This window comes from Zootoca vivipara, chromosome 15 (genome assembly GCF_965207765.1).
Source record: "Zootoca vivipara chromosome 15, rZooViv2.hap1.1, whole genome shotgun sequence".
NCBI lineage: Eukaryota > Metazoa > Chordata > Lepidosauria > Squamata > Lacertidae > Zootoca > Zootoca vivipara.
In genome coordinates this window covers 19,479,831-19,497,943 of record NC_142598.1, presented here as the reverse complement: position 1 = coordinate 19,497,943, position 18,113 = coordinate 19,479,831, and the positions used below count along the sequence as shown (strand labels likewise).

The following is an 18,113-nucleotide window of genomic DNA, read 5'->3' as shown; positions in this document are numbered from 1 at the left end:
TGCAGTGATTAAGGAGCCCAAGAAAGTAAAATCTCTCACTGCCTCCATTTCTTCCCCTTCTATTTGCCAGGAGGTGATGGGACCGGTGGCCATGATCTTGGTTTTTTTGATGTTGAGCTTCAGACCATATTTTGCGCTCTCCTCTTTCACCCTCATTAAAAGGTTCTTTAATTCCTCCTCGCTTTCTGCCATCAAGGTTGTGTCATCTGCATATCTGAGGTTGTTGATATTTCTTCCGGCAATCTTAATAAAATAGCACTGTGTAAAACACTCAGGCTATAATCCATTGAATTCTGTAGGATTTAACCCCAGGTATTCTGGGTGGACAAGGTTAGGACTGCACTGTTAGCTAGCTTCTTTAAAGAAATACACAAATGTAGTGGTGGGTGCCACTACCGAGAAGGCCCTCTGCCTGGTTCCCTGTAACTTGGCTTCTCGTAGCGAGGGAACCGCCAGAAGACCCTCGGCGCTAGATCTCAGTGTCCGGGCAAAACGATGGGACTGGAGACGCTCCTTCAGGTATACTGGACCGAGGCCGTTTAGGGCTTTAAAGGTCAACACCAACACTTTGAATTGTGCTCAGAAACGTACTGGGAGCCAATGTAGGTCTTTCAGTGTTATGTGGTCTCGGCAGCCGCTCCCAGTCACCAGTCTAGCTGCCGCATTCTGGGTTAGTTGTAGTTTCCGGGTCACCTTCAAAGGTAGCCCCACGTAGAGCGCATTGCAGTAGTCCAAGCGAGAGATAACTAGAGCATGCACCACTCTGGCAAGACAGTCTCAGGCAGGCAGGTAGGGACTCGGCCTGCGTACCAGATGGAGCTGATAAACAGCTGCCCTGGACACAGAATTGACCTGTGCCTCCATGGACAGCTGTGAGTCCAGAATGACTCCCAGGCTGCGCACCTGGTCCTTCAGGGGGAAAGTTACCCCATTCAGGACCAGGGAGTCCTCCACACCCACCCACCTCCTGTCCCCCACAAACAGTACTTCTGTCTTGTCAGGATTCAATCTCAATCTGTTAGCCGCCATCCATCCTCCAACCGCCTCCAGACACTCACACAGGACCTTCACCGCCTTCACTGGTTCTGATCTGAAAGAGAGGTAGAGCTGGGTATCATCCGCATACTGATGAACACCCAGCCCAAACCCCCTGATGATCTCTCCCAGCGGCTGCATATAGATGTTAAAAAACAGGAGGGAGAGTACAGAGCCCTGAGGCACCCCACAAGTGAGAGCCCAGGGGTCTGAACACTCATCCCCCACCACCACTTTCTGAACACTGCCCAGGAGGAAGGAGCGGAACCACTGTATGACAGTGCCCCCAGCTCCCAACCCCTCTAGACGGTCCAGAAGGATGTTATGGTCGAAGGTGTCAAAAGCCGCTGAGAGATCCAGCAGAACTAGGAAACAGCTCTCACCTTTGTTCCTAGCTCGCCGGAGATCATCAACCAACGCGACCAAGGCAGTTTCAGTCCCATGATGAGGCCTGAATCCCGACTGGAAGGGATTGACCTGCCTTGCAGGATTGTTGGACGTAATTGCTGCATGTGTACGGCTTTGGGCACTAAAGTGCAATGCAAGGTAAAACGTAAAGGACCCCTGGACGGCTAAGTCCAGTCAAATGCGACTATGGGGTTGCGGCACTCATCTCGCTTTCAGGCCAAGGGAGCCGACGTTTGTCCACAGACAGCTTTCCGGGTCATGTGGCCAGCATGACTAAACTGCTTCTGTTGCACGGAACACCGTGACGAGTACCAGAGCGCACAGAAACGGCGTTTACCTTCCCACCACAGCGGTACCTATTTATCTACTTGCACTGGCATGCTTTCGAACTGCTAGGTTGGCAGGAGCTGGGACCGAGCAATGGGAGCTCACCCCGTCGCAGGGATTTGAACCGCCAACCTTCTGATCGGCAAACCCAAGAGGCTCAGTGGTTTAGACCACAGCGCCACCTGTGCAATGTACCGCAAGTGCTAACTAGTAGTGGTAGTAGTAACAGCAGCAATAATAAATTTATTACCACCCACCACTGTTAGTGAATAAAAAGTCACTGCTATAGTGTGAGGCCACCCAAAAGGGATTAGAACTACGTACACAAGATCAGAAGCTTTTTAAACTACAGGAACCTTCCCACACCCCTTTGCCTGTTGTGAAACCTCTCGGCATCAGCCAAGCCACAGAGTCCCCTGCATATGGCAAGAGGATCCTGGGGCAAGCTCTAGCATGAACCCCACTGTTACCCCATATAAACCAAAAGAGCATCCCAGAACACACCCAACACTTCCGCATGTCAGAAGAATGTTAATGGCTACCAGCCTGTTGCTCCAGCAGTTTCCCCAGTTTGCTCCAGTAGGGCTAGCTAGCTAGCTTCTGGGCACACGCTTCGGGATTCTAGGTTTTCAGTTTTCATGCCCTATATCACCCTTCCCCCCATGTTACTACAACTCTCAGCAGTCCTAGCCGGCCGCATCCCTGTCAATGATCTGGGCTCAGTGTCTCCCAGCAAAGGCTTGCCCCTCCATTGCCTGCAACCTTCCACTGAGGACTGGCTTTGAAATTCTTTAACAGCTCAAACAGCACTGGCATTAACTTCAAGCAGGGCCTCTTCCGTAGTGGGCTCTGCAATTAAGATAATGTAGCAACCCAGCAAGTGTTATTTCCAGTGCTGGAGTTGAGAGTTTCCACCATTGCAGGATGATGATCTGATATTCAAATTCCAGTCGGATTCCCTTCCATTAATTTCAGGCAGGGAAACAATTAATTACCAGCAGGATGTGTAACTCTTGTGCAAGCTAGCTAGAAAGGAAATGCATATCCAAATGTGGATCCCACTGAAAGCAGGAGCTTCCATGTTCAGGACGACACTGGCTTTCCAGCTGCAATTTCTAAAGGAAAGGGTATCCGAGATACTCTACGGAGTTTCCTAGATACCTGATGGGAGAGGACAAAAAGAGCAGAAAGCTCCCCAAAAATAAAGGGCCAGATTTTGCACATCTGATACACTGCAGCTGCTGGGGCAGATGTAAATTGGGAAGCTTTAATAAATAAAATGCATGCTAATATTTTCACCAAGGAACTCTGGAAAGCCTTCTGTAGACCATGACTTCAACCACGCACAAAACACTGTGTTATAGATTAGATCTATTTCCCTCGACCAGAAATGGGGAGCCACCAGCACTCCAGATGTTTTTGGAGTCCCAGCCAAGATGCCCAATGGCCAAGGGTGATGGCAGCTGGAATCCAGTAACATCTGGAAGGTGATAGGTTCCCTGTTTCTGCCCTGGACAAAAGCCACAAATTATAAAACTACTTGGCTCTCTTTCCACATCAGCAGTACCGTATTCACAGCTCCAGAAAGGATCTGCATCTTCACCTCCAGGCCAGTTTTGGACATTGCTGTCCTAGACCTATAGGCGATTGCAACATTCGGTAAACATGTAGAAATACTTCTGAACAAAGCAGATGCTTTCTGCTTATGCCTCTAGCGTTTGCTTGCTTTGATATTATACCTGCCCGCTGCAAGAGCTCAGCAACATAAATATGTTGCAACCGATAACAGTCCTTTCAACTTTGATCTCTGCCTTACCTCTACAGCAGAGTTTCTTCCTCTATTTACGCATATTTCTATCAAACTTATCGCCGTCTGCTTCTCCCTGCTTTTTTTTTATCTGGTCTGACCCCCAAACCTCCACGATTGCTGGATACAATTAAGCGATCGTGTGCGCACAGTCCAAATATTTACACCTACTTCGGCCTTCTGAAAACATGTGTGCACATGTTTGTCCCACCCCACCCCCAAAAAACAGAGCAATGTAAAATGATTGGGGAGGAGGTGGCAGGGTATGAGCCACATAAGCTCAGTGCTTGAGCAGATGCTTTGTGTCAAGCATAGGCAAACTCGGCCCGCCCTCCAGATGTTTTGGGACTACAATTCCCATCATCCCAATCTTATTCAACATCTTTATCAATGACTTAGATGATGGGCTTGAGGGCATCCTGAGCAAGTTTGCAGACGACACCAAATTGGGAGGGGTGGCTAATACCCCAGGGGACAGGATCACACTTCAAAATGACCTTAACAGATTAGACAACTGGGCCAAAGCAAACAAGATGAATTTTAACAAGGAGAAATGTAAGGTACTACACTTGGGCAAAAAAAAAATGAAAGGCACAAATACAGGATGGGTGACACCTGGCTTGAGAGCAGTACATGTGAAAAGGATCTAGGAGTCTTGGTAGACCACAAACTTGACATGAGTCAGCAGTGTGATGCAGCAGCTAAAAAAGCCAAGGCAATTCTGGGCTGCATCAATAGGAGTATAGCATCTAGATCAAGGGAAGTAATAGTACCACTGTATTCTGCTCTGGTCAGACCTCACCTGGAGTACTGTGTCCAGTTCTGGGCACCACAGTTCAAGAAGGATACTGACAAGCTGGAACGTGTCCAGAAGAGGGCAACCAAAATGGTCAAAGGCCTGGAAACGATGCCTTATGAGGAACGGCTTAGGGAGCTGGGTATGTTTAGCCTGGAGAAGAGAAGGTTAAGGGGTGATATGATAGCCATGTTCAAATATATGAAAGGATGTCATATGGAGGAGGGAGAAAGATTGTTTTCTGCTGCTCCAGAGAAGCGGACACGGAGCAATGGATTCAAACTTCAAGAAAGAAGATTCCACCTAAACATTAGGAAGAACTTCCTGACAGTAAGAGCTGTTCGGCAGTGGAATTTGCTACCAAGGAGTGTGGTGGAGTCTCCTTCTTTGGAGGTCTTTAAGCAGAGGCTTGACAGCCATATGTCAAGAATGCTTTGATGGTGTTTCCTGCTTGGCAGGGGGTTGGACTGGATGGCCCTTGTGGTCTCTTCCAACTCTATGATTCTATGATTCTATTATTCATCCCTAGCTAAAAGTACCAGTGGTCAGGGATGATGGGAGTTGTAGTCCCAAAACGTCTGGACGGCAGAGTTTGCCTATGCCTGCTTTGTATGCAGAAAGACCCGGATTCAATCTCCTACGGAAGGATCTCGAGGGAAACCTTGCAGGCAACTCTAGAAATGCTGTCAGTCGCAGCACTGAGCATCAGGTGCCATGTGCAGATACAGGAGCAAGCAATACATTATTCTCCATTCACAGAGGATGGTGGTAAAAGGTCCAGCAAACCCAGAGGTAGAAAGCACAGAGGATGCCTACGTAGGAACAAAGAGAGTTTAAGAGAAGACATTGCAACACCATTATACAAAACTATGGTGCGACAGTTCTGGTCACCTCCCCTTCAAAATGATATTGTAGAGTTGGAAAAGGTTCAGAAAAGGGGATGGAGCAACACCCCTAAGAGGAAAGGTTGAAGTGTTAGGGACGTTTTCCTTTAGAAGAAAAGGTGAGTAAGAAACGACACGATAAAAGTTTATAATTCTATGTATGGCCTGCAGAAAGTAGGCAGAGAAAGGTTCTTGTCCTTCTCTTGTAACGCTGGTCATTGTGAACATCCAATAAAACTGAACGTTGGAAGATTCGGGGCAAATAAAAGAAAGGACTTCTTCATGCACCTATGGAACTCACTGCCACAGGAGGCAGTGGTGGCCACCAACTTGGATGGCTTTTTGAAAAGAATTCATGGAGGCTGTCAATGGCTACCGGTACTAGCCATGATGGGCTATTCTCTGCCTCTATGAACAGAGGCTGTAATGCTTCTGAAGACCACTTGCTGGAAATTGCAGGAGGGGAGAGAGCTCTTTTGTTTAGGTCAGGTATCCCCCAAACTTTGGCCCTCCAGATGTTTTGGACTACAATTCCCATCTTCCCCGACCACTGGTCCTGTTAGCTAGGGATCATGGGAGTTGTAGGCCAAAACATCTGGATGGCCGCAGTTTGGGGATGCCTGGTTTAGGTCCTGCTTTCCCAAAAGCATCTGGGTGGCCACTGTGAGAACAGGATGCTGGACTAGATGAGCCACTGGCCTGATCCAGCAAGATCTTCTTATGTTCGAAGGACCTCAGAGGTACACTGGAAATGTTCTGTTTAGCCCAATGCATTTCGAGGCTCATGACTCTGAAAGGGAAATTAAATGCAACCCATTTAACAAATCCAAAACTCCTAACACTCCTAAACACCAAAACTCCTAAAGTTACATGCACCATAAGAAATGAACATCAAAAACTGAAGTGCCAACATATCTGTGTTTATTAGATATGAGTTATTGATGCCAACTGATTTTTTATATTATTTTACTTTTAGAGAGTCCTTGAAGAAGGGTTGTAAGAGTGTCGTCTTCTTCATCAACATGGCTGCCCAACCCTGTGCATGAACTGTGGTGGGTCATAGGACTTCCCCAGAATCCTTTGCAACACAGCAGACATGCAACAGTTCCTCAGCAGATAAGTCAATGTGGAAAGGGTTTCCCTGAAGGCACAACATATGTTTCTCAAAGAAATAAATGTCAAAAGGGAATTAAGAGACCCTTGCCTAAAGCTGCTCTTTGGATCCTGCTCAAGCAGTGATGAAACCGTCCATTACTTCAGATTGTTTCAGATTTATCTGCATGATTATCACCTTTAGAAGTGATCTGAATCATCAGGGCCAACAGGCCACGAAACTCCCTCTCCTGGGATATAAGCATGTTTTGAAAACTTCAGATTTGAACCTCAAAAGTGCAGGGCTGGGGCTGTAAACACTCCTTTTCAAATATGCCTCTGATTCTAAAGTTTTCCTTAAACGGCAAGAGATTACATGTGCCAGTTTGCCATTAATACCCAAACCGATTAAATCATTTCTCTCTTACGTTTGCTGGCACAGAAATTATACACAATCATGCGACAGCAGACCTACCCTTAAAATGCCTGGATGCTCACACCTTTTTTTAAAAAAACAAAACAAAAACCCTTAACAGAGAGCATCAGTACTAACTCAAGCAGTTAGAAATACTTTGCATATGACTCAGGTTATTGCTGTACAAACAAGCCCTATTTCCTTAGTGCTTTATCTGAGGAATTAAAATGTCTTTTCTCTTTTACAGATCTGAAAACACAAGCACTATCTGTTGCATGCCCTTGACACAATTGCAGGGAGTCATGCTGGCTTTCAGTTGGCCAGATATAAAAAGCAGCTGAGTCACGGGGCAATTTGTCCTGCTACACAGAAAAGGCCTAAGAATCACTGGCCATCATACACCATTCTCCTTCACCCTTCATGTCCCCAAGACCGTCTTAAGAGTTGACCAGAGTAACCCTAGGATCTCACGCTCTGTGTGGTCGAAAAGTTCTGAATTCAGACCTATCCAATCACAGTGGGAAGGAAGACAAAACCGGCAACAACTGTAATTTACCCATCAGAAAACTAGAACAGTCGCTCAAAGACCTGCTAAGCCTGAAATGTCTAGGTCTGGTTCCCAAGCTGAGCTTCAGCACCTTCCTGAAAGAAATGCCACTTAGAAGCTCTGCTGTTAACATGGGTCCTCCGGAAAAGAGAGAGAGGGGAGACAAATTGTTGAAGTGCTCTCTTTTGCTTAAGGGATGCAGGCAGTGCCTAAGCCAGAGGAGGGGTGGGGTCAATAAACAAGCCACACATGTATGCACACACTACACAATCAAGTTTCTAGATTTGACAGCTGTGTAATAGGTGCTGGAGCTGGAAGTGGGTGGGTGTAACAGACTTGATAACCAGCACCTACTTTAAGAAAGTGTGCTTGCGAGAAAACTGACATCTCTGCTATGAATGCTCCACCTTCTCTCACTTGGAAAGAAAGCTAAGAACAATAAAGGAAACTAGTCCCAATGCTCAAAAATGGCCAGTGCTAACTGAGCAGCTATTCCTCACCAATTATGATTGTTTGAATTGTATTTGTTGAAAATACATATATTTAAAAATACATATATTTAAAAATACATATATTTAAAAATACATATATTTAAAAACAGATCCTTAAATACAGAAGTCTCTCTTCCAGCACAAAGACAACAACAACAGCCGCCTGCCTAATGCACACTGCTTCACAGAACTGACATGTGCAAATAGGGGAGTTTAGCTGGGCGACCCAGCATTGGAGATAGCGGATAGTATGCTAGACCTGGGCAGGCAAGGCTATGGCTACAAATCCTGACTCAGCCATGAGCTTGCAGGATGGGCCTGGGAAAAAGTCACCACCTCTCTGCCTAAGCTACCCAACAGCAATTGTGAGGATCACTTGGGACAAACCATGTCAGTTCCTTCAGGAAAGAGGGTTACTAGACTGATAAAATACAGAAACAGATTATTTCCCTGTCTGTTCTACACAAAAAGCTTCAAGTAAACCTCACCAAGCTGAGCCCCTTCTTTCAGCAAGTTGGGGGTCTTTCTATGCTCAAAAGCCACAATAGGTTATTGGTGTTGTAACTGGTCTGTCTGTCATAAGCAGAGAGTCTCTGAATGCATTCCCTACCACGTTAATCCTCTGTTCACCCCTGTCTGGTCAGTATCACTTTTATGTTCCAGAGTGTGCCTCCATGCCACTGACACTAGGTAAGAGGGCAGCAGTGAGATGCAGATGCACAGTGCTGGTTCACACAAGCATCCCAATCATCTGATGAAAGCCCAACAAGGGGGGCGGATTTACACATAGAAATGGGCACCGAACAGAGTTATCACCACGGAATGGTTCCTTCACATCACCTCAAATGTTCTGCTTTTCAACAAGAGGTCTCCCATTCAGCTGTCATGCAAGAGCAGGGTCAGGTAGCAAGTCCCCCTATGACTATGCATGTGTGAATGAGCCATCACTAAACACACCACCCCAGATGGAAGAAGGGGTACCAACTTGAATAAAATATGCGGGAGGGGAGATGCCCTGCATAATCGACCACATGACACGGCACACACACTATTTGAATGGCAATGCCCATCAACTTGGGGGAAGGCTCAAATATTTTATTGGGGTGGCGGCGAAGGCACCTCCGGCCCCTAGGAGTTGTTGGTTCCTAAGGACGGACGCTTCCGGGTCACGGTCATCTCGCTCCCCATTAAGCCCGTTCCCACATTCACCTGCCAATCAACAAGCGCACCACGATCGGGGAAGGAATGCACGTGTGAATCAGCGCCAGGTGCGGAGAAATCAAGCGCCACTACCCTCGCGAACCAGGCAGACGGGTTTCCACCAGGCTGACAAGCTCACTTACTTTCTCCTTCTTGGTGCCGGAGCCGCCACTGCCGCCGCCCCCTTCCGCTTGCTCGGGGCACTTGTTGAGCTTCTTGTGGCCGCTTCCCGACGGGCTCCAGGTGACGGGGGATCCGCCGCTGCCGCTGCCCTTGCCGCCCTCGCCGCTTTCGATCTTGATCAGCCGGTGCTTGGGCGAGATGTACTTGACGGCGGCGTCGGGCGGCGTGGCCGCTCGCCGCTCGCTGTGGCTGCGGAAGAGCTGCGGCGAAGCGGACGCCACGGCCGGGTTGCTGCTGGTGGTGCCGCCGCTCCCGCCGCCCTCTCCGCCGCAGCACGACGCCGACGAGAAGGGCTTGGGGCCGGCGGCTGGCGGCTCCACCAGCAGCTCCTCCGGCGCGCAGTACTCGGCCCGGCAGAGCGCCCTCAGCTTACGCAGCGACGAGCCGGGCCCGCTGTAGGGGTCCTCGAAGTCGCGCTCCTTTTGCGCGCGGTAGGCGAGCAGCAGGTCGCTGGTGTCGTGGCGCGGGAAACACGGCGACGTGTGGTGGTGGCTGTGTTGGTGGCTGTTGTGGTGGCGATGGTGGTTGTGGTGCCCTGCGCCGCCCGCGCCCGCCGTGCCGTTGCGCTTGTCCCGGTAGTCCGGCCTCGGCGGCTGCGGTGGGCTCTTGGTCTTGTTGTTGCCCAGGCTGAAGTACTTATTAAGCCATTTGGCCATGGCGACAAGGGGACACCATGGAGACACCTCGGAAACCGGTCGCCGCTCAGGGCTGCGCGCCGCCGCTGCTGCCTCTCTCCGGCTCGGGCTGCGCTCCCTCCATGGGAAGCCGGCGCCACAGCTCCGCCGCCCGCGCCACAAACTTTTCCTCGGCGCGCTCCCCGTGCGCGCCGGGGAAAGCGCCTTGGGTCCTCCTGCCCGAGCTCCGGCTCGCTCTCGGCTCGTCTCCCAGGCGCCGCTCACCCAGCCGCCGCGGAACTTTGCCGAGTTGCCACAGCGGGGGCCTGACGCACGCAGGCGCGGCTCCGCCTTTGCCGCCCGGCCGCCCTGCCCTCCGCGCCGGGGCTGCCCGCGACTCTCTCTTCGCCTTCGCCGCCGTCGCCTGGCGCTCTCTGTCTCTCTCCCTCGCGCGCGCACGGCGCTCGCTTGCTGCAGCTTGGGCTGCGCTCAGCGCGCACCGGCGGCTGGGAGGTGCCTCTTGCACCGAGAGCCACCCCCCTTCTTCGTGGCGGCGAGGGGAAGAGGCCGGACCAATGAGCTGCCTGGCTGGGTGCGCTTTTTCGCCAGCCAGTGGATTTGCTTCGTTGCTGTTGGAAGGGATTTCCACCACCTCCCTGCCGAAAGGCTGTTGTCCACCCGCTGCCACTGCAGGTCTCCGGGATCTCTCTCGCTCTCTCCGAGATGGAATGTAAACCTGCCGTTTTGGCAGTTGCTATATTCAGATGAACAATTTATTTCCCGGGATCGAACTTGAAGAAGTTGGCTGTATACAACACTGATTGGCTAGCATCTGTGGTCACCAAAACCTCTGCCCAGACCCACAGAGTAGCCTTGCTATTTTTTTTTTTTTAAAAAAGCTAAAACAATGGAAGAAAAATTCCTTAAAGCGATATTCTATTAAAAATATATTTTAAAGGCAGACAGTCTGCTTTGAATAATTCTTGGTTAGGTGAGGTAGATGCGGAAATAAACAGCATTGGAATCACTGATGAGTATCAGTGCACTTTAAGCAGGAAGGGGTCAGGGCAGGCTTTCTCAAACTCCGCCCGCCAGATGTTTTGAGACTACTATTCCCATCATCCCCGACCACCGGTCCTGCTTGCTAGGGATCATGGGAGTTGTAGGCCAAAAACATATGGAGGGTCGAGTTTGAGGAAGCCTGTGTTAGGGAGAGCCCTACCCATACTGTACTTCTTATTTGGTGATCACTCGTAGCTGAGTAAGACTGTCTTCCATAAACACAGTTTTAACAGTGAGTCCCTAAGTGGCTATGGAGACCAATTCTGGATCCACACGTCCTTCCACATAGGTTTCCGTGCAGGAGTTGATCACAGGGTTTGCCAATCGTGCCTTCCTCTTAGCACGTTTCTCCCTTTCGTCCTGAGTTCGAGCGTCTTCAAAGCCCATGACACCAATTGGAGCGCTTGAAGGCCGGTGTTTCCCAACTGCCGGTGTTTATACTACATTTCTTTAGATTTGTCTTGAGAGATTCTTTAAACCTCTTTTGTTGACCACCAGCATCACGCTTTCCATGTTTGGAATAGAATACAGTAGTTGCTTTGGAAGACGATAATCAGGAGCATCTAGTCCAGATGGGGCCTGTCAATCTGGGAAGGTAGCCCATCTAGAAGGAAAACTCTGATCCTAAACCTCTGCTGTCTTGTGGGATATATTGGGGTGGGGGGAAGGCTAAGGAGTAAACCTTGTAAAATCCAGAGTGGATTCCCTAAAATGGTTGGATTTATTCCTCCTTCTGGCAACCCCTGCAGCCAAACCTATTGCTCTTTCCTTCAGACCACATCAGCAAAGCTGATACACACTGCCCAGGCTTGTGCCCTGGGAAGGTCACTTTGGTGCTCCTAACACAGCTGTTCGACTCCTCCCTTGGAGGAATACTCCATTGTCTCTCGAGACAGATGGATACCAACTACAACAACACTGGGCCAGAAGGCTATATAGTGGACTGGGCAGGTCGTCCTTTTATATACCTGCTGGGATTGACAAGGCATCTGACCCTCACCTGAATCTCATGGCTTTCCTGTAGCTGCCTCTGATTAGTTATTATTTAACTATTGGGGCAAATAATTAGCATCACACATCATGTGCATGGAAGTTGCCGAACCAATTAACCAACTAGAAGGATTACTGTTAATAGCACCAGTTTTCCTATAACTTGATATTGCTGGATATTGTCGGTTTCTTCATATGAACTCTGTGCCCCACTTTTTAAAATGCCTTTTGTAGCAATCTCCCAGTTCATTTGCCTTCCTCCACCAACCTCTTCTTTTGCAGCGAGCTCTGGCCTTTGCCTTGAAAAAGCTTCTCGAGTTTAATTCGGTGGTAATTCCGCCTGCGATCTCTTCTAATGGATGCTCATTCTTCTGCCACTCACTCAGTTTCGCTTGCACTCTTTTCAAACCATTACTCTCTCATAAAATACTCAGAGGCTGCTCTAACAATGTTGCTTTCCTTTTAGAGCTCATTTTGCCTCGTTCGATTCCCTCTCTTACTTCCCATCATCTCTGGCGCTTTCTCTGGCCCTGAAAATGAAATTACCAAATATCAGCTCTTGACGGAATTAGGCAAATGCTGCTGAGAGTGTATTCTTTAATCGTGCGCCACAGCAGTGATAGACTTCATGAAATGCAACTGAAAACCCAAAAGGCATGCATATTTAAAATGGAAGAAAAAGCAACACATAGGCAGAAAAACAGTGCAAGACCACTCTTTGATGCAAAGGTTATTTTGTGCCCTGGGGCAGTGGGTAATATGAATTGTGCTAGACTATTTTATTTGGGATGATGTAAAAATAGGCCAACTCTATAACCTCAGACACCTAACAGGTGTCTAACAGGAGAAGGAAATCTGCTACCCCTGCCCCCAAACCCTGCATATGTTCATGGTTCTGTTTGAAAAGGGCTTTGTGGAATTATACTAAAGCATGAAAATGTCATCCGCTCTGCAAAAACTAAAAAAATTAAATGAAGAGCATGGACGACACTTATGGCGCAATCCTAACAAATCAAGTTAGGACTGTGATCAATACAGCTCCCAATTGCTGTGTGGAAGGAGTCAGGAATGTGTGGCCTTCCAGATGTTGTTGAACAACAACTCCCCCAATCTCTTTCCACTGGGTATGCCAGCTATTGCTGATGAAAATTGATGGGTCTCCATCTCCGTTGCATTTCTAGGGCTGAGATATGCAATAGATGCTCCATGGGAATGCGACTGTAACTTTTAGGAATACCCTGTGACAAGTGTTCTTGCTTATCCAATGGTAGCCCAATGACATGGGAGCTGTTGTTGGCATCCACCTGTCTTAAGAGACAATGGAGTGGGCCTCCAGGGGTGAAGTCAAAGCACTGCGTTAAAAGCACCAAAGTGACCTCCCCAGGGCGCAAGTCAGGGCAGTGTGTTTGGGGGACCTGGGCTGCCCAGACAATTAGACCCTCCTCTCGGTCCAAAGGAAAGCAGAGAAATATGTTTGGCACCAGCTTGGTTTCAGTAGTTGCCAGAAGGAAGCATACCAGAAGTTATCTAACTGTCTTCAGAACTTCACTCCTGAAGATATACAGCAGGGCAGTGGAGGTGCGGAAATTCACAACACAATCATATCGTTAGATAAGTGTTCCCAAACATTACAAGGGGAAAGAATGGAAAGCTTTCTTCATGGATAATGCCATTTTTTTACAGCAGCACCACTTTACAGTGCAACCAACCAATGCATGTGCTCATAGGATTCCAGCCCCATCTTGAAAACGCATCTCACTTTACATTATAATTTGTACATTACTATCTGTTTTACTATCTGTTTTTCTGTTTTTCTTGGGCTCCTTGATCACTGCAGATGGTGACAGCAGTCACGAAATTAAAAGACGCCTGCTTCTTGGGAGAAAAGCAATGACAAACCTAGACAGCATCTTAAAAAGCAGAGACATCACCTTGCCGACAAAGGTCCGTATAGTTAAAGCTATGGTTTTCCCAGTAGTGATGTATGGAAGTGAGAGCTGGACCATAAAGAAGGCTGATCACAGAAGAATTGATGCTTTTGAATTATGGTGCTGGAGGAAACTCTTGAGAGTCCCATGGACTGCTAGAAGATCAAACCTATCCATTCTTAAGGAAATCAGCCCTGAGTGCTCCCTGGAAGGACAGATCGTGAAGCTGAGGCTCCAGTACTTTGGCCACCTCATGAGAAGAGAAGAATCCTTGGAAAAGACCCTGATGTTGGGAAAGATTGAGGGCACTAGGAGAAGGGGACGACAGAGGACAAGATGGTTGGACAGTGTTCTCGAAGCTACGAACATGAGTTTGACCAAACTGCGGGAGGCAGTGGAAGACAGGAGTGCCTGGCATGCTATGGTCCATGGGGTCACGAAGAGTCGGACACGACTAAACGACTAAACAACAACAACAACAATCTGTTTTACTATTGGCACTCGATAAGAAGCTACGTATAGGCTTGAAATGCATTTGGTTGCTATGTATTTTTGCGAGCCAGGTTAAGAATGTGGAAGAGTGTTTGTGTGTGTGTGTGTGTGTGTGTGTGTGTGTGTGTGTGTGTGAGTGTGTGAGTGAAGAAAGTAAGAAGAGCCTGCTGGATCGGGTCAATGGCCCATCTAGTCCAGCGTCCTGTTCTCACAGTGACCATCTAATTTATTTCTCGAATAAAATGTATATACCACTTGATTATAAAACAACAACAACCCTCAAAGCAGTTTAGAAAAAGATCAAAGCAGTTGAAATTGCTTTTAGCTTACAAAAGCCACAATAATGTGTGCTGATCTTTAAGGAGCTCCAGGATTCTGGCTCTCCTGAAAGAGTCAGCAGCTACCCTTTTGAAAGTTAACAAGGTGAGAACTAAGGCTATCAGGCATCGGAAGAATGATTTCTACCCCCCTAGCCCCAGCTAGGGTGTTAAACAGGAATACAACACTTAATCCAAACATTTGCTGAAGTGTCAATGTGTAAACATCAAACAATTGCTATAGCACCAAAGGGAAGACAATTCCTTTTTTTTTTTTTGTAGCAGAGGGAATCCACCCATAATCCCCATTCAGTTTGAGCTGAATTCAATTAAGAGTTTAGGGACAGCCAAGAATGAATTGCTCTCTGCTGCTGCAGGACAATAAAGCTTGGCTCCAGCTGAAAATTTCTAGGTGTTACTGTAGGAGGAACAAAAAAAGTTGGCAGGTCACAAAGAGCTCCTTCCAGCCCACATGAAAAGCTTTTCAATCTTATTGGGAGAGATTTAGGCACATACTTAACTCTCTCCTGACTACCAGTGGGGCTTAATAAATGATTCATTTTGGCCTTGATCACATCCAAAGAAACCAAAGAGTTAATTTCTTGGGCAGTTTATGAAATTGATAGAAGGATTCCACAGGATCATTGTTTTCCCCAAAAGAAAGCATTTGCATATGACTAGAAATTCAGCTTCCCTTTGGACTTTTCCTTGTTTTGCATCTAATGCTTCAGCAGAGTTCTAATAATCTATGGCATTTATATAGCATATTCCCAGCAAAGCACTTAATGTGCATAATCTACCTACCTACAAGCTGTAGCTAATGGATATAAACACTGAAGGGGATAAATGAACTTTCTGTTACGTGAGCTGCAAGGCGAGCGGTTGGATTTTTAAAAAGTCAGTTAGGGCAAATGAAATTCCCATATTGCACAGTAAAATAAGGGCAGGTTGAATCATGCCTGCATTGGCCATCACTTGGTTGTCCTATATTTTATTACTGTTGACTTAGTAACCGGCAGCTGACTGTGTGAGCTTACCCCACTGAAAAGCTTTGTGACTGTGGTGACAGAGCCGGGTCACATGAAAATGCTGCCAGTGGTGTTGCTGCAATGGCTCAGCCACACCTGCAAGATGTACCTTGACGATGGTGACATCAAGTTGCATGCGTGAGCCAGGCTTTTTGATTATAGCTGCAAAGCTTCTGAATCCAAGAGCTGCCATAGGGATGAATGAATCTGTCTCTTTCCAGCCTGTGTCACTTTGCCTGTGTTCATTCATAAATCCCTTCCATCCTGTTTCCTTAATTTATACTTCAAAAACATAATCTGCGCCCCCCCCCCCAATTTAAAAAAAATCAATGCATTTCTAAACTGATGTTCTTTCAAAATATGCATTTTCAAATGCATCCTGATATATTTTGACGTGAGGAGTGCAAAAGTCAGGGGATAAAAATGTTCTGATCTGCACCTTACTCCAGGAGATGCGGATCAGGCTAGTTTGTACAGGAATGTGCAAAGGCTGAATTCCTCAGGCATGTCCCACTGTGGTTTATCACAGCTTACCTTTGCAAATAAGTGCTTGTGCACAGATGCATGGCCTGCTCAGGAGAGCTGTGCATTGACTGAAGAACGGATAATGTTTTGAACTGGGCTTCTTCAATCATAAAAAAGTTGTTTGTTTTTAACTGCAGTAACTGCTGCGATCTTCTATGATCAGAAGAGTTGCTGTCTCGAAGTACCTCAACTGTATAGAAACTTATTCATGTATGCTTCAATAGCAGCAAGAATGTTACTTGCCCCCAAACTGAAAGAAGTAGAAGTCCCAGCAAAGGAAGAATGGATACAAAAATTTAAGGAATATGCAGAAATGGCAAACTTACCGGAAGAATAAGAAATCAAGATAACAAACTTTTTATAAAAGAATGGAAATGGTTTATTGAATATTTACAGATCAATTGTATAATAATAATAATAATAATAATAATAATAATAATAATACCCCATCCATTTATGCACTCTGGGTGGCTCCCAACAGAGGACTGAAAACAGAATAAAACTTCAAACATTAAAACCTTCCCTAAACAGGGCTGCCTTCAGATGTCTTCTAAAAGTCAGATAGTTGTTTATTTCCTTGACAGATAAGAACATTGGCAGGATTATTGTAATAACCTGCAGTTTCATGAGCGTATATATTTAAAGAAGATGAATAAAGGAGCAAATTAAGTTAATTTGGATATGCAGAAGATATTAAAAATAAATTTAAGGAGCCGCAGAAAGAGGGGGAAGGAAGTCAAGTTCTGAAATGTCAAAATGATTGTAAAATTAGTGAAATGTATAAACTTGAAAAAGGGACCCGGGTGGCCTGTGGGTTAAACCACTGAGCCTAGGGCTTGCCGATCAGAAGGTCGGCGGTTCGAATCCCTGCGACGGGGTGAGCTCCCGTTGCTCTGTCCCAGCTCTTGCCAACCTAGCAGTTCGAAAGCACATCAAAGTGCAAGTAGATAAATAGGTATCACTACAGCGGGAAGGTGGGACCCAGGTGGCTCTAAGGCAGGGGTCCCCAGACTTACTGGGCTTCACCGCGCCGATCGCGCAGCGGGCTGGAGGGCGGGGGAGTGCGCGCCCGTGCTTACTGGCGCGGCGGCGCGCTTCCAGGTCGGAAAAGGCGCCGGAAATCGTTTGTGCGCATGCGTATGGGCCTCCCCCGACCCGGAAGTGCACCAGAAATGACCTCTTCTGGGTCGGGAGAGGCCCATACGCATGCGCACAAAGGATTTTCGGCGCTTTTTTCCGACCTGGAAGAGCGCTGCCGCACTGCGCGCCGTAAGAGCGGGCGGCGGCGAGCGGCGGGGGTCGTCGCGGGCCGGATTGGGAGGCCAATTGGGCCGCATCCGGCCCCAGGGCCGTAGTTTGGGGACCCTGCTCTAAGGGTTAAACCACTGAGCCTAGGGCTTGCTGATCAGAAGGTCAGCGGTTTGAATCCCTGTGACAGGGTGAGCTCCCGTTGCTCAGTCTCAGCTCCTGCCAACCTAGCAGTTCAAAAGCACGTCAAAATGCAAGTAGATAATTAGGAACTGCTACAGCGGGAAGGTAAACGGCGTTTCCGTGTGCTGCTCTGGTTCGCCAGAAGTGGCTTTGTCATGCTGGCCACATGACCTGGAAGCTATACGCCGGCTCCCTCAGCCAATAACGTGAGATGAACGCTGCAACCCCAGATTCGGTCACGACTGGACCTAATGGTCAGGGGTCCCTTTACCTTTATAATACCAATCAATCAATCAATCAATCAATCAATAAGCAAGCAAGCAAGCTAGCTGCTTTCCCAGTAGCTGAGCAAGTTCACTGCTCTCAGAAGGTTTCCAATGGTCATTTCCCCCTCCTGAAATAATGCCTTGCACCAACTCAAAGTCAGAAGCATAGGCTGAACATGACAGCTGTGGCTATAAATCACATGGTAGGTAGAGCAATCCATCCATCTCATGCCAGCGGATGGCAAGCAACAGCAAAGTTGTGCAATCCAGTAACA

At 47.7% G+C, this 18,113-nt stretch overlaps 1 protein-coding gene across 1 annotated transcript in view; it reads right to left on the bottom strand.

The window, feature by feature from the left end:
- The window catches only part of SHB (SH2 domain containing adaptor protein B), a 151,390-nt gene extending 141,095 nt beyond the window's left edge, over nucleotides 1–10,295 (bottom strand). Inside the window, exon 1 of the mRNA XM_035097025.3 lies at nucleotides 9,146–10,295. Within this exon, the coding sequence (XP_034952916.1) occupies nucleotides 9,146–9,841 (696 nt within the window). The 5' untranslated portion in view covers nucleotides 9,842–10,295. The remainder of the gene's footprint in view (nucleotides 1–9,145) is intronic.
- Nucleotides 10,296–18,113: the final 7,818 nt, after the last annotated feature.